Source organism: Carlito syrichta, unplaced genomic scaffold (assembly GCF_000164805.1).
Source record: "Carlito syrichta isolate Samal-C Ts95f unplaced genomic scaffold, Tarsius_syrichta-2.0.1 Scaffold168982, whole genome shotgun sequence".
In the NCBI taxonomy this organism is placed as follows: Eukaryota; Metazoa; Chordata; class Mammalia; order Primates; family Tarsiidae; genus Carlito; species Carlito syrichta.
The window spans coordinates 51,331-64,873 of NW_007113078.1; the positions used below are offsets into that span (position 1 = coordinate 51,331).

General features: G+C 53.2%; 1 protein-coding gene across 1 annotated transcript in view; it reads left to right on the forward strand.

The window, feature by feature from the left end:
• The window catches only part of SUFU (SUFU negative regulator of hedgehog signaling), a gene marked incomplete at its 3' end in the record, with an annotated part of 84,410 nt that overhangs the window by 29,192 nt on the left and 41,675 nt on the right, over positions 1 to 13,543 (forward strand). Inside the window, exon 3 of the mRNA XM_021709149.1 lies at positions 3,777 to 3,913. Within this exon, the coding sequence (XP_021564824.1) occupies positions 3,777 to 3,913 (137 nt within the window). The remainder of the gene's footprint in view (positions 1 to 3,776; positions 3,914 to 13,543) is intronic.

Genomic DNA, 13,543 nt, shown 5'->3' on the forward strand with positions numbered 1-13,543 from the left:
GTGCGGCTTCACTGGGCACTACTGGCTTCCCTTCTGCACGGGCCTTGCTCGTTTGTGTCACAGCAACACAAGAGGTGGCCCTCTCCCACCGCCTCAACACGGAACGGGACAGTGTGCTTCTGGCGTCTGCCGGTGGGGGAGGTAAGATGGAGTTCTAATTTGCATTTCTCTCAGGCTGATTATCTTGGCATATGCCTGAAGGAAACAGGCAGACAGACAGACAGATAGCAGACAGATGTCTCCATCTGTATCTAGATCTAGCGTACGGATTTTTTTCTCTCTCAGGTTTTTAAAATTTAAAAACATTTCTTGAGATATAATTCGCACATTATGCAGTTCAGCCATTTAAGCTGCACGGTTTAGTGATTCTTGGAATATTTACCAGCTCTATAGCCATCACTATAGTCTGTCTGTAGCACTTTTTCATCAACCTAAAAAGAAACTCCACATCCATTAGCAGTCACCGCCCGTTAGCCCACGCCACCCAGTCCCTGGCAACTGCTAGTCTTCTTTCTGTCTCTATAGATTTGCCTGTTCTGGACATTTGATATAACACAAGTCACATCGTTTATCATCTAACATGAACAGAATCATGCACTATCTGGCCTTTGTGACAGCTGCCTACTGAGCGTGGGTGGTGGGCACTTGCTGCGTGCCAGACGCTGTCACTAAACATCCAGTCCTCGTTGTACCACCATGGAGTCGTTCCTGTTCCTGTTATTCCCATTTTATGGATGAGGAAACTGAGGCACAGAGAGGTTAAGTATCTTGCCTCTGGCCCCACGGCAATAAGAAGATGGACTTTGGCGTCAGACAGACCTCAGCTTTGAGCTGTATCGCTTGCTGGGTCTGATTTGTGGAGTCCAAAAGTCCTTGGTACGTTACCTGTTGGTTGAGGGGGACGACAGTGGCTGTGTCATCGAGTTGTTGGAGAGCGCAATGATAAGGCATCGTTGAAGGAGTGCTCAAGCCAAGGCCTCAAGCTTCAGTGTTCAGTTAATCACAGCGGTTACTTGTGGACAGGGCCGGGAGAGACCTGGCTCCTGAGGTGTGGTGGACCCCACCTCCCTGGCATCCAGGTGTACCTGAGAGGCCTGCATGAAATCCGCCCTTTTAGAGTGTCAGTTCAGTGACTAAGTAGATCCACAACATTGTGCAACCATTACCATGGTCTAAATCCAGAGCATCCCCGTCATCCCCCACAGAAATTCTGTCCTGTCAGCTGTCTTCTGCCATTCCCTCCTCATCCCTACCCCGGAACCGCTCCCCTCTTTCTGTCTCTGGATTTGTCTGTTCTGGACATGTCATGCAGCTGGAATCGCGCCATGCGTGGTCCTTCGTGACTGGCTTCTTTCACTTAGCATGCTGTTGGCAAGGTCTCCCGTGCTGTAGCCTGTGTCAGTACTTAATTTCCCTTTACCGCCAAGCAGCGTTTCGTGGCACAGATGCACCGTGTTTTACCCACTCCTCGGTGGACATTTGGGTTGTTTCCACACTTCAACTGTCATGAATTGAGCTGCTGTGAAGTTCAGTGTGCGTGCCTCGGTGTCCTCCTGTTTTCCGCTCTTCCGGGCGTGTGTCTAGGACTGGGACTGTTGGGTCACATGGTGACGCTGTTGAGCTTTTTGAAGAACTGCAGAACTTTCTTCCCGAGAGCTCCATCATTCCGTATTCCCACCAGCAGTGTGTGAGCTTCCCGGCTTCTCCTCGTCCGCTCTGATGCTCGTTGTCTGTCTTTTACCCAGCTGTCCTGGAGGTGTGGCGTGCTAGCTGGCCGCGGCTTTGATTTGCATTTCCTTGATGATAATAACTAATGTGTCGAGCATGAGATGCTCGCTTTCAGCCCATCTCCCTCTGTGCCCTCGGCGAGGTGTTTCCTCTGGAAAGTCTCTCCTCGGTTTCTGTTCATCTCCTGTCTGGACTTGCGATCCTTTTGGCCTCTTAGATACTGATTGACGCCTCCTTAGTGAGGTGCTTTGGAGGACCTTTGGTGGGCTCCAGTGGCCGGCGGCAGTGTGTCTGGAGTTTGCAGCATGTCCTTGTTGGCGGCTGTGATGTTACTCTCGCGGCTGGCACAGCCATCGGGTGGGCTCGCCAAACTGCTAGGACAAAGCCAGCCTCTCCCTGGATGCCTCGGGGAGCAGCATCCAGGGGTTCTTGAACTGGAGTCAGTCTCGAGAGTCCATCTCATCCGTCCTTCTGCAGTAAGACGCCTGGCACCTCTCACCCCTTCTCTCTCAGCCTGGGAGAAGCTCTATCTCTCAATCCCTGTAGGAAGACTTCCCTGGCCCCATTTCCTAACCAGCCGGTGTTGTGCTGACTTCAGTGTGAGCCAAGTTCTTTGTGGATTCAGATCCTGCCTTGGGCTACGTTATCAGCCCCTGCCCCCCCTTCCTCTCTTGGGCCCGTGGGGGGAGCTGCACCCACAGAAGGCTTCCTTCTCAGTTCGGACGAAACCATGGCCAGAGAAGCCCTTGTGTGAGGAAGTTGGGACGAGCAGGCCCTGCAGGGGAACTTTAAGGACTTCATGACCTTGTCACTGGCTGTGGCCCAGGCAGCCTGCTGAGAGAAAAAGGCCTGTTGACTGGCTTCGGGGCATGTGTTTGTCCCACAGGCGGTGACAGCATTTAAAGGGCTGTGGGTGGTCATCAAATGCAGGTGAAGACCATCTGGCCAGCCTGTCCCTCCCGCCCTGCCGAGGAAGCCTGGCCTGCCCACCACAGAGCAGGCCCAGAAAGCACCAGCATGGAGGCAGATGGCATACATGTGTGTGCATACACACCCGGCACGTGCACAAGGCGTGCCCAGGGAGGAGGTGCGGTGTGGAGCTGGGGACCTCGTCATCCCTCTCTGCCGCCGAGGTCCTCCTCTCTGTGCCGCCCAAGAGGAACACGTGTGTTTTGAGTCTGTTTCTCAAGTTTTTGCGGTTAGAAATCACGTGTTTTTCTTGGCCCAAGATGAAAGCCCTGGTGTGATGGGCTAACACATTTCACAAAGCCGCCTTTAGCTTCTGGCTGCCTGAAGTCCCTCTTCGCCTGGTGGCCCATCTCCTCTTATGGTGTTGCCACTGCAGCCCATCTCGCGTTGCTCCAGGTGTTTACACACCCCTTAGCCTGCGCCCCAAGGAGGCTGCTCCTCACCTCTGTTTGCGAAGCTCCCCCTCCACCTCCCTGCGCTGGGCAAGGAGATAAAAGAGTGATGTTCATCCTGCAATCCACGTCTTCGGGCCTGGTCTCTGCCCGTGCATTTGTGTCCCTTCTCTCTCGCCTCCAGGCCTGACCTTCCACATGGTGATGGTGAAAGGAAGAGGCCTAGGGAGTGCCAGGGCAAAGTGTGACTGTGCTGTTGGCCCTGGAAAGTGCTCAGTGGGCTCGCCTGCTCCGGGATCTTGGCTGGCAGAGGCGTGCTAACCGTCGAACTGTTGATGGCTGGTGTCTGTGTGCTGAGGCCTTACGCATCTGCTCATCGTGTTCGTGTTTGTGCAAGCAGTAACTGCTGAAAATTATTTCAGCAGCATTTCTTGGTTTTGAGCCTTCCCATGCTGGCAAGGCCTGTGCACCTCCCACGAACGCCTGCTGGACACCCCCTTCAGCTGGGGAGGCATGGGGCCCACCGGCGGGCCACCCCCCCATCCATGCCATTGCCCCAGGGCACACGTCCTGGGAAGGGAGAGCGTGGGTGTTGAGGCCCCCCGGAAAATGCAGGACCTGTGAACTTTCAAGACAGTTTTTCTTAAGGCCATTGAACGTCATGCATTTGCTTTTCATGTCTTTCAGGTTTACGGGGACGGACGGGCCCAGTGGTTTTGGCTTTGAGTTGACATTTCGCCTGAAGAGAGAAACCGGGGAGTCTGCCCCCCCAACCTGGCCCGCCGAGCTCATGCAGGGCCTGGCGCGATATGTGTTCCAGTCAGGTAGGTGCCTGGGCATCCTGGCGGGCTGCTCCTTCTGCCACGAGCCTGGTTGGCTTTGGAACTCTCCAGCGTACTTGCAGTCTGTGCAGTGGCCCTTCCCAGGAGCGCCATGCTGCTGCTGTTCCGTGAGGGTGGCTTGTTCTGCCTGGTGTCTGCTGGGTGGGAAGCCACCCAGGCTACTTGCCCTCCATCAGCAAGTGGGTGTCCTGTGCTGTTGTGACCCCACCCCTTGATGCAGACTGCCATAATTGGCACCGTCCTTCTCCCCGCAGCAGCGGCCTGGCCTCCTATCTCTGGGGCTGTAGGAATGCACAGTTAGTCCTGAATGAGTAGCAGACAGCAGGGCAGAGCGAGAATTGCCAGAGGGGAAGGGGAGGTGGGGCAGGGCGTTGACGGTCAGAGCGTTGACGGTCAGAGATACATTAAGGCGTTGACGGTCAGAGATACGTTAGGTTCAGATGGCCTGTGTTCCCCCAGGGAGTCCCCCGGAGCCTGCTGACACAGACCCTGCAGTGAGGCTGTGTGTAGGAGCCCTTCCTCTGGCTGTCCTGCTCAGCCTGCCGTGAGGTGCAAAGTGGAGTGCATTCATGGAGAATGTCTTGTGTCATCTGAACGTTTCTGTGTGGCTGGCAGCTCAGAAGCATTTCCTCCATGAGCTCAGATTCTGCTGCTTCGGTTTTGTGGGTGCCTCTCAGATGGAGGCCGGGCGCTCCTTCCCGCCTCTTGTGCTTCTCGACTGTCCTGGGTGAGCGCAGAGCGGCATCCAGGCCAGGGGCTCCGAGGCACCTGGTGAACTCGTTGCACACTCATAACCATGGGTTCCACTGGAGATCCCGACTCAGAATCTTTGGGGGCAGTGTTCCCAGGAGCTTCTGGTGGAGCCTAAATTTGGAGAACCACAGATTCTGGTCGCTTCTGTAGGTGGCGTGACTTTTTATAAAGCCTTGAGTAACTTACAAGCTTGGGGTGCAAGAGACCTGTTTAGGCTGAATGCCTCTGCCCTTGTTCCACACCTCTGGGTGTTTGTTGCTGGCGGGTGGCTTTCCTGTAACGAGACAGACTCATCACCACCATCTGCCATTGTGTGTTCCATGGGACAGTCCCCTTGTGGGGCTGCAGCGGGTCTTTTCTTTTCTTTTTTGAGCTGGAGTCTCACTCTATTGCCCAGACTGGAGTGCAGTGAGTGCTCCCGGCCACTGCAGCCTCGACCTCCTGGGCTCCGGCAATCCTTCCGCCTCAGCCTTCCGAGGAACTACAGGCGCGTGCTACCACACCTGGCTAATTTTTTATTTATTGTAGAGATGAGGTCCCGACAAGTTGCCCAGGCGGGGCTTGAACCCCTGGGCTCAGGCAATCCATTCACCTCAGCCTCCCAAAGGCGTGGGATGACAGGCTGAGCCACCAAGCCCGACTTGCAGTGGGTCTTTTCTAAGCAGGGTTCCCACCCAGCGACCCAGGAGACCCCCTGGGGAGCTCGTCAACATGCAGATTCCTAACCCTCCCTGCAGGGCCTGACCAAGGCGGCCCAGCTGGGACTGGGGCTGCTGCTTCTCAACGTTTGGGCCCCCAGGGACTGTTGGCAGAAAGAAGTGGCACTCGCAGGGACAGGGAAGCCAGCGCCTGGGCCACCAGTCCGCGTAACTCGGTGCTGTCCCAGGATCGGTTCACAGCTGAGCCGGGAGCTGACTGCCTGCCCCCCGTGTGCCCCCTCCCCTCGTGGTGTGCCGGAGGCTGCCTTTAGTGTGGAGCTGGCTTTGGGGAATAGACGCTGCTCCGTGTGGTGTTTGGTCTGCTGTGGGACGGGCACTCTCAAGGCCAGGCAGCCCCCGGCTTGTATAGGCAGTGGCTCCCCGCGCACTGCTGAAGCCAGCGTACATTCTCCTGCGCAGCGATGGGACAGGGAAGCGCAGGCTCAGTGTTCTGAGCCGTGGCAGGCAGAGTCAGGCAGGGGCACCTCTGAAATAGTTCCGAAGTGAAAATGCAAGGCAGTGAACGGACAGGATGTGGTTTGCAGGTTGTCGTTTCACCTACACGGTACACATCAGCAGTGACCATTTTGCAAGCACGAATGCGATCATTGAGTCCGGAAAAGATTCTTGTTGGCCGTTGAAGCCTCTGGATCCAAAGGTTGTTGGGGGGCAGGAGATTCAAAGGCTCACTCCACAGGTTGCTGTTCATTAAGAGGAGAACAAGAATGCCTCCGCAGCGGAAGGCTTTGGGAGGACATCACCTTAGTGAGATGCTCAAACGCAGCAACACTAACAGCGGAACCAGTTAGGACGATGCTGTACCCCCCTTCTTATGTCTGTGACATGACATGTGTACTGTCAGCTGTGAAGCGTTTTCCCAAGATTGACCAAATTGAATTGTGAGCTGGCAGACAAATCCAGGTTGTGAGACATTTCACAGGACAACTAACGAGATATTTCATAGGACAACTAACTGCCCAGATTCTTCAAAAATATCAGTGCTGAGAACGACATAAAAAGGCAAGGGACATGGCCGGGCTCAGTGACTCAGCCTGTCATCCCAGCACTTTGGGAGGCCGAGGCGAGTGGATTGTCTGAACCCGCAGGTTTGAGACCAGCCCGGCCAAGTTGGCGAGACCTCATCTCTACAATAAAAAAAGAATTTAATTTAATTAAAAAAAAAAAAAGCAAGGGACAGAGGCCTCCCTGAAGGAAACATGGCAGTTTAAATGTACTGTGTTTACCTTGATGGGATCCTGGTTTAGAAAAAAGATCATTTTTTAGGACAATTGGAAAAATATGAACATAGACTGTGCATTAGTTAATAGTATTGTACTGTTGTGAAATTGGGTATGATTGTGGCATTACAGTTCTATAGAATAATGTCTTTGCTCTTAATAGATAAAGGCTGAGGTATTTGTGGATAAAATGACAGGATGTCTGCAGCTTAACTATCAGATGATTCAGCAAAAAAAAAGCACCTGTGTGTGGAGAGAGAAGAAAAGGCAAATGCAGTGACATGTTCATACCTGGAGAAGTGAGGGGATGACACCTGGGTGCCAGTTGTACTGTTCTTTTAACTTTTCTACGGGGTTGAAAGTTTGCAAAATAGAAGAAGAGAGGTGGTGGTTTCTTGAGTGGATGTTAGCTGCTGTGGGCTCTGCAGCCCCTCCTGCACAGGCGGCCCCTCACAATGACTCTAGCATGGCCACCATGGTTTCTGCCTGCAGGTCACTTTAGATACTTCAGAAGGGGCCAGGCAGCTATACTCGTGAAGTTTACTACTTGAGTTTCTGTTTTCCAGAGTTTCTGTCATATGATTTTTTTTTTTTTTTTTGAGTTGGCGTCTCACTCGGTCACCCAGACTGGAGTGCAGTGGTCACTCCCGGCCACCGCAGCCTCGACCTGCTGGGCTCCGGCGATCCTTCCGCCTCAGCCTTCCAAGTAGCTGGAATTACAGGCATGCGCTACCACGCCCGGCTGATTTTTTGATTTATTGTAGAGATGAGATCTTACTGCCCAGGCGGGTCTCAAACCCGCGGGCTCAGGCAATCCACTCATCTCTGCCTCCCAAAGGCGCGGGATTACAGGCTGAGCCACCGAGCCCGGCTTCTGTCAGATGATAATACTACTTATATAACAAGCAAAACAAATCTAGTTAAATTTTTAGAACATAGCAGAGAATACGTAGTAATAAATTATTTATAATTATTATTAACAATAATTTCAGGGACTCACGTCTGGAATCCCGGCACTTTGGGAGGCAGAGGTGAGAGGATTGCCTGAGCCCATATGTTCGAGACCAGCCTGGGCAACTTGGCAAAACCTCGTCTCTACAGTAAATCAAAAAATAAGCCGGGCATGGCAGCGCATGCCTCTAGTTCCAGCTACTTGGAAGGCTGAGGCGGAAGGATCGCCTGAGCCCAGCAGGTTGAGGCTGCGGTGGCCGTGAGCGTGCCACTGCGCTCCAGTTTGGGCAACAGAGTGCGACTGTGATTCAGTGAATGAATGAATGAATGAATGAATCCAGCCAAAACTCCCGCAGAACTCCCCTAGTTGGCGTCCTCTTGCACCTCATTGGCTAGAGTATCATTGGGAAGTGAGATGACTGCCTTGGCTGGGAATGGGTCTGGCTCCCTCCAGAATCAACTGGGTTTCTGTTATTAAGGAGGGAAATGGCCACTGGGCAGGCGAAAGAGTATCTACCCCTCCCACCTAAGAAGCCCCAGCTCTGCTTGGGGTCAGAGAGCCCAGCGTATTGGTCAGGACGCCAGACCAGAACAAAAGTGGGCAGTATTGTGTGGGAAGAGAATGTTCCAGTAGTGAGGACACGTGGCTGTCATTTCAACTGCTATCAGCAGACCGAGAGCCAAATCCAGCCTCTGGTGCCGAGGCCTTTGGAAAGTCCCGTGGTGAATGTGCTCCTGACGCCCCACTGGCCACCTCCTCCACGTCTGCCTTCCTCTCCCTTGATCGCCAGCGACTGCTCCCTGCCCCCAGCCTCTGGCCTCCATCGGGAAGGAGTCGCTTCCCGGTGCGGAGGCTTAGAGTTCTGAGCTGCGCCATGGGATCCTGCTGGAGAGGCTGCTGCTCTCTGTCCCACCGCTGGTAGCCTCCACCACGCATTCTAGGGCACTCTCCCTAAAACGGGAGAATGAGCCCCCAGCCTGGGAACTGACGACGTGTGCCGAGTCGGCTGGGCTTGCGAGCCTGGCCGGGTGGGGAGGCGGCCCCCACCACGGCACGGGGCCTTTCCTGGTCATCCGCTCGTGGCTGATGCAGTTCTGAGCGCTGCAGGCTCCAGCACCAACAGAGGTCTTGTTTTTAAACATTTTCTTTCCCCATTTATGAGAGAAATACTTGCTCGTTATAAGATCTGCAAGTTAGAAATACATGGCACAGAAGGTGAATACCTGTGTAATCCATTCCCTCGCTAAGAGAACTTCGGTGCTCCTATTTCCACATTTACTTTTAATGCTTATGTCTAGATAGAATGATCATTCTTTTGTAAAAACGGGCCGTGTTTTTCATGCTGTTCCTCAACTTACTTTTTTACCGAATGTCTGTCGGACACTTTTTTATGTCAGTGTGCTTTTTACCTTGCACTCTTTTAATACCTGGATGTCTGCACTTTATTTAGCCGGTCTTTTGATGTTGGGCATTTGAGTTTTTTCCAACTTTCTCCTACCTCAGACCTTTATACTGTGTCTTGGCACTTTTGCCTAAGAATTTTTTTTTGTTTTTTATTTTAAAGATGTGCGGTACAATTCAGGGTTAGATGTACAAATGTTCATTATGCAGGTGCCCTTGTGGATGAGGTGTGCCCCCCTCTCCCTGGCAGTTTCCCGCTACTGCCAGTCCCTTATAGTATTACGACAGTTGTGCCTAAGAATTTCTGTGGGATCAATTCCTTGAAGTGCGGTTGCTAGGTTAAGGGAAATAAACATTTTACATGTTAACAGCCATTGCTAAAGGATTTTTTTAAAGCGAGGGGGAGTTCAATGCATGCATTGTTAAAATAATGCTGTTAGATCATCCAGTAAATGTTATAATTATTTTCAATAAACAACAAAATGATTTTTTTAAATATAAAGTCATGTATTTTTCAGCAACAAAGTACTCTGCTGAGAATTGGTCCCCTTTCTTTCTTTCTTTCTTTTTTTTGAGTGGGAGTCTCATTCTGTCGCCCACGCTGGAGTGCAGTGGCACGCTCACAGCCACCGCCGCCTTGACCTGCCAGGCTCAGGCAATCCTTCTGCCTCAGCCTTCCAAGTAGCTGGAACTATAGGTGCAAGCCACCATGCCTGGCTGATTTTTTTAATTTATTGTAGAGATGAGGTTGCCCAGGCTGGCCTTGAACCCATGAGCTCAAGCCATCCTCTCACCTTGGCCTCCCAAAGTGGTGGGATTATAGACGTGAGCCCTGCACTCGACCTTGTCCCCTTTCCTAGGTGACTTGGTCAATCCATGTGAAAGGTACTGACCAGCAAGCCCTTGTGCAGGGTATTAGTTGAGTCCTGTCTCTGAAGATGGCAGTGCTGAGGACACAGCCTGCCTCCTTGAGTCCGAGAGACTTTTCCAGATTTTGACGGCAGGCCAGGTTTTACATGTGGAGCCTCCATGCACTGTGAAGCTTCCTGAGCTTTGCCTCCTCCTGCCTTGTCTAAAGTTGACTCGTGTGGTTCCGTCTTTTCCTACTGAGGCCATTTTTTTTCTTAGTTCAACATTTATATATGTGTGAATATACCTCTGTATATAGGTTTTCTTTTCTCTCTCTCTTTCAGTGTCTTCGGGGGAGTTGGTTACAGGGATGTATTGTATAATGGTGAAGGAGGCCATGTTTTTGAACTTGCTTTTCTGTAGTTCACAGTAAGTAAATAAAGCAGTAGCCTTTGGGCACCAGACTACCTGGGGCACCCATGTCCTCGCCCTTAACCCCCACAGGGGGTAGCGGTGAGGAAGACCCCGACATGGCCCCTCTTCCGAAGGGGGCACAGGGTTGAGGAGGTAGGTGATGGGCTCTGCAGCTGCTGGGTGCAGCTATGGGCCTCCAGGCCAGCCTCCCAGCCTGGTCTGCGTGTTGCAGCCTCTCAGCTGCCACAGGCCCGTTTTAAGTGAAGAGAGAGGCTGGGGGAAGGAGCTCTTTTCCGTCAGCTGCATTTATTTTATTTAAGTCCTGCTGTCTACCAGGGCCTCTGTTAGGTGCCAGGCACACTGCGTGGAACAAGCTTTCCACTGCCCTTAGGTGGCAGAGGCGGACGTTGAAAAAACAGGCAGACAAACATTTGATTCCGTATGATCACGGCATGGGAAAGACGAGGAGTCGAGGGGGCTGGAGGGGGATGACGGGGAGCAGGGGCTCCGGCGGGATGGGCACGTTCCGGGGCGCAGGGCCGTCGTGATGGAGAGGCTGGCTTTGCTTCTGAGGGCGGCGGAGAGCCACGGGCGCAGGTGAAGGAGAGGGCGAGATGCCAGTGTTGGGAGTGAAGTCCCTTCTTCCAAATTGAGACGTGCTGGCTGCGAGGTGTCTGAGCCTTTCTGCCTCCCCTTGGGGCTGCCGGCCAGGGCCAGCTGCCCATCCCCATCCTTGGGTCCTTGGCTCAGGATGAGCCCACCCGAGCCTGCCACCCTGAGCTCTCAGCCTGCACAGGGACCTCCTCCCTGGGGCATTAGTTCTCGGCCGCTGCCGCTGCCGCAGCTTCTCTTCCAGGCGGAGGGGGCGTGGAGCCTGGCGTCCTCTGCCTTCACTGCTGGCGTGTGAGGATTGGGTGGGCACTCAGAGCGCATCCCCAGGTGAGACACCGCCCTCCTTGCACGTGTTCCCAGCTTATGTGGCGGAGACATCTCTGCCTCGGGTGAAGCTCTCTGGAAGGAGACGCTGCCTCGTGGCCGGTGGCCGCCGTGAGCGCCTCAGTTCCCGGGTCGGACGCGGCGCCCCAGTCAGCTCACCACAGCCCAATGGGGCTGCCTGCTTCTATCAGTGTCATTTTCCTTCCCCAGACGCTTCTGGTTTTCCTGTCGTCGTTTCCTCAGCCTGATTGGTCCTCTCTTCTGTCTTCTGTGGATCTGAAAAACATTTTCCTTCATCTGTTAGTAATACTGACCAACTCTGAGGCCAAACAAGCCCTGGTTTCTCTGCACTTTCCCAAGATTTCACAGTTGGAAGATTATATTTCAGTTGCTGCACTGAAGAAAAGCAAGTCAGCCCATTAGAAATGAGCTTATGCCCTAAAAAAATTTTTTTTGAGTCAGAGTTCCACTCCATCACCCAGGCTGGAGTGCAGCGGCACACTCACGGCCACCGCCGCATCGACCTGCTGGGCTCGGGCGATCCTTCCACCTCAGCCTTCCAAGTAGCCGGGACTACAGGCACACGCCACCATGCCCTGCTAATTTTCTGATTTTATTGTAGAGATGAGGTCTCACCATGTTGCCCAGGCTGGTTGCAAACTCCGGGGCTCAGACAATCCTGTCACTTTCGCCTCCCCAAGTGCTGGGATTACAACGTGAGCCACCACGGTCAGCCTTGTGCCCTAAAACTTGAAGTGACTAAGCCAGCGCCGTCGGCTTCTGCAGGTTGATTTGGTCAGAACGCAGCCACGCCCTCACCTGCCACCTGTGGCTTCTTTTACGCCCCAGCATCACAGCTGAGTACTTGGGGGGAGAACTATTTGGCCCTCCCAGTCCAAAACATTTCACATATGGCTGTCTGCTGAGAAAGTCTGACTTGGAAAGCGGCTTCCACGTCAGGTGGAAGAGAATCACAGCTCAGGTGGAGAGGTGGCCGTCTATATACCTCTGCAAGACTCCAGGGGCCCTGTGAAGTGGCTGCCCTGGCTGGGTCCTGTGCTAGGCCCATGGTGGAGGCGTCAGTCACCTAGGAGTTGGTTGGGTGAGGGCTGGTGCATCTCCTGCTGAGCTAACAAATTTTGTTAGCTTCCCTGGGCCTGTAGCTTACTTGGAGAACTACGTTAAAAGCTTGGAAGTTCTTACAAGAAGGGGACTGTTGGATGCAGGCATTAATCTAGGATGATACACCCTCCGCCTAGGTCTCTGGCTTCTGACCCCATGGAGTCCTGACTAGTTGGCTCTTTCAGCAGAATGCGGCCCCTTTCCTCTAGGCCTGCGTTTCAGGGATGTTCCCTACAGGGGTAGTGGAGGCTGCTGGCAAGCAGAGCAGCTGGAGAGGTGGGACACCAACACCTCTGCAGGAGGTGCAGCCCTTTGGTGACCCGCAGCCACTCATGATAGAGCGTCCGTGCCGAGGGCTGCAGCACAGCGGGGCTGAGGGCAGGAGCCCAGTGGCAGGTGCCTGGGTTCAAATCCCAATTGAGCCGTGAGTGGCCCCTGGGACCTGGGGTCAGAATTGAACATCTCCAAGGTTGCCTCATCTGTGAAATACAGGAAAGAGGAATGTCCACTCCATAACATAGGAAATGCTCCTAATGCCTAGTGTTATATATTGACGTTATTAGTATTATTTATGTTGCTACTTAAGGAGCATATAGCAAAAGAAAAGGACACAGATGTTTAAAAATAAGCGTGTTGCAACACTGGGTAGACTAAGGTTGCGGTTCTGGTAACAGTGTGTCCGTGTCAGCCCAGCACAGATCGCTGGCCGAGACTGGGAAAATACCTCAGAGCCTGCCTTAGAATGAAGGGTCATGGGTCACTGACATTTTCTTTTTTTTTTCTTTTTTCTGAGTTGAGCTCTCACTCTCATTCAGGTTGCAGTGCAGTGGCACAGTCGTGGGTCACTGCAGCCTCAACCCCCTGGGCTCAGGTGATCCTTCTACCTAAGACTCCTGAGTAGCTAGGACTACAGGCACGTGCCACCACGCCCATCTAAGTTTTTTATTTTTTGCAGAGACAGGGTCTCACTCTGTTGCCCAGGATGGTCTCGAACTCCTGGGTTCAAGAAGTCCTCCTGCCTTGGCCTCCCAGAATTGCTGGGATTAGCCAGCCACCATGCCTGGCCTGATTATTTTCCTTTTGTACCTTCCTGCCATTTTGAAGTTTTCTGCATAGAGCGTGGGTTTTATTATTGAAAAGAAAATCCAGCCGGGCTCAGTGGTTCAGCCTGTAATCCCGCGCCTTTGGAAGGCTGAGGTGAGTGGATTGCCTAAGCCCGCAGGTTCGAGACCCGCCTGGGCAGCGAGAC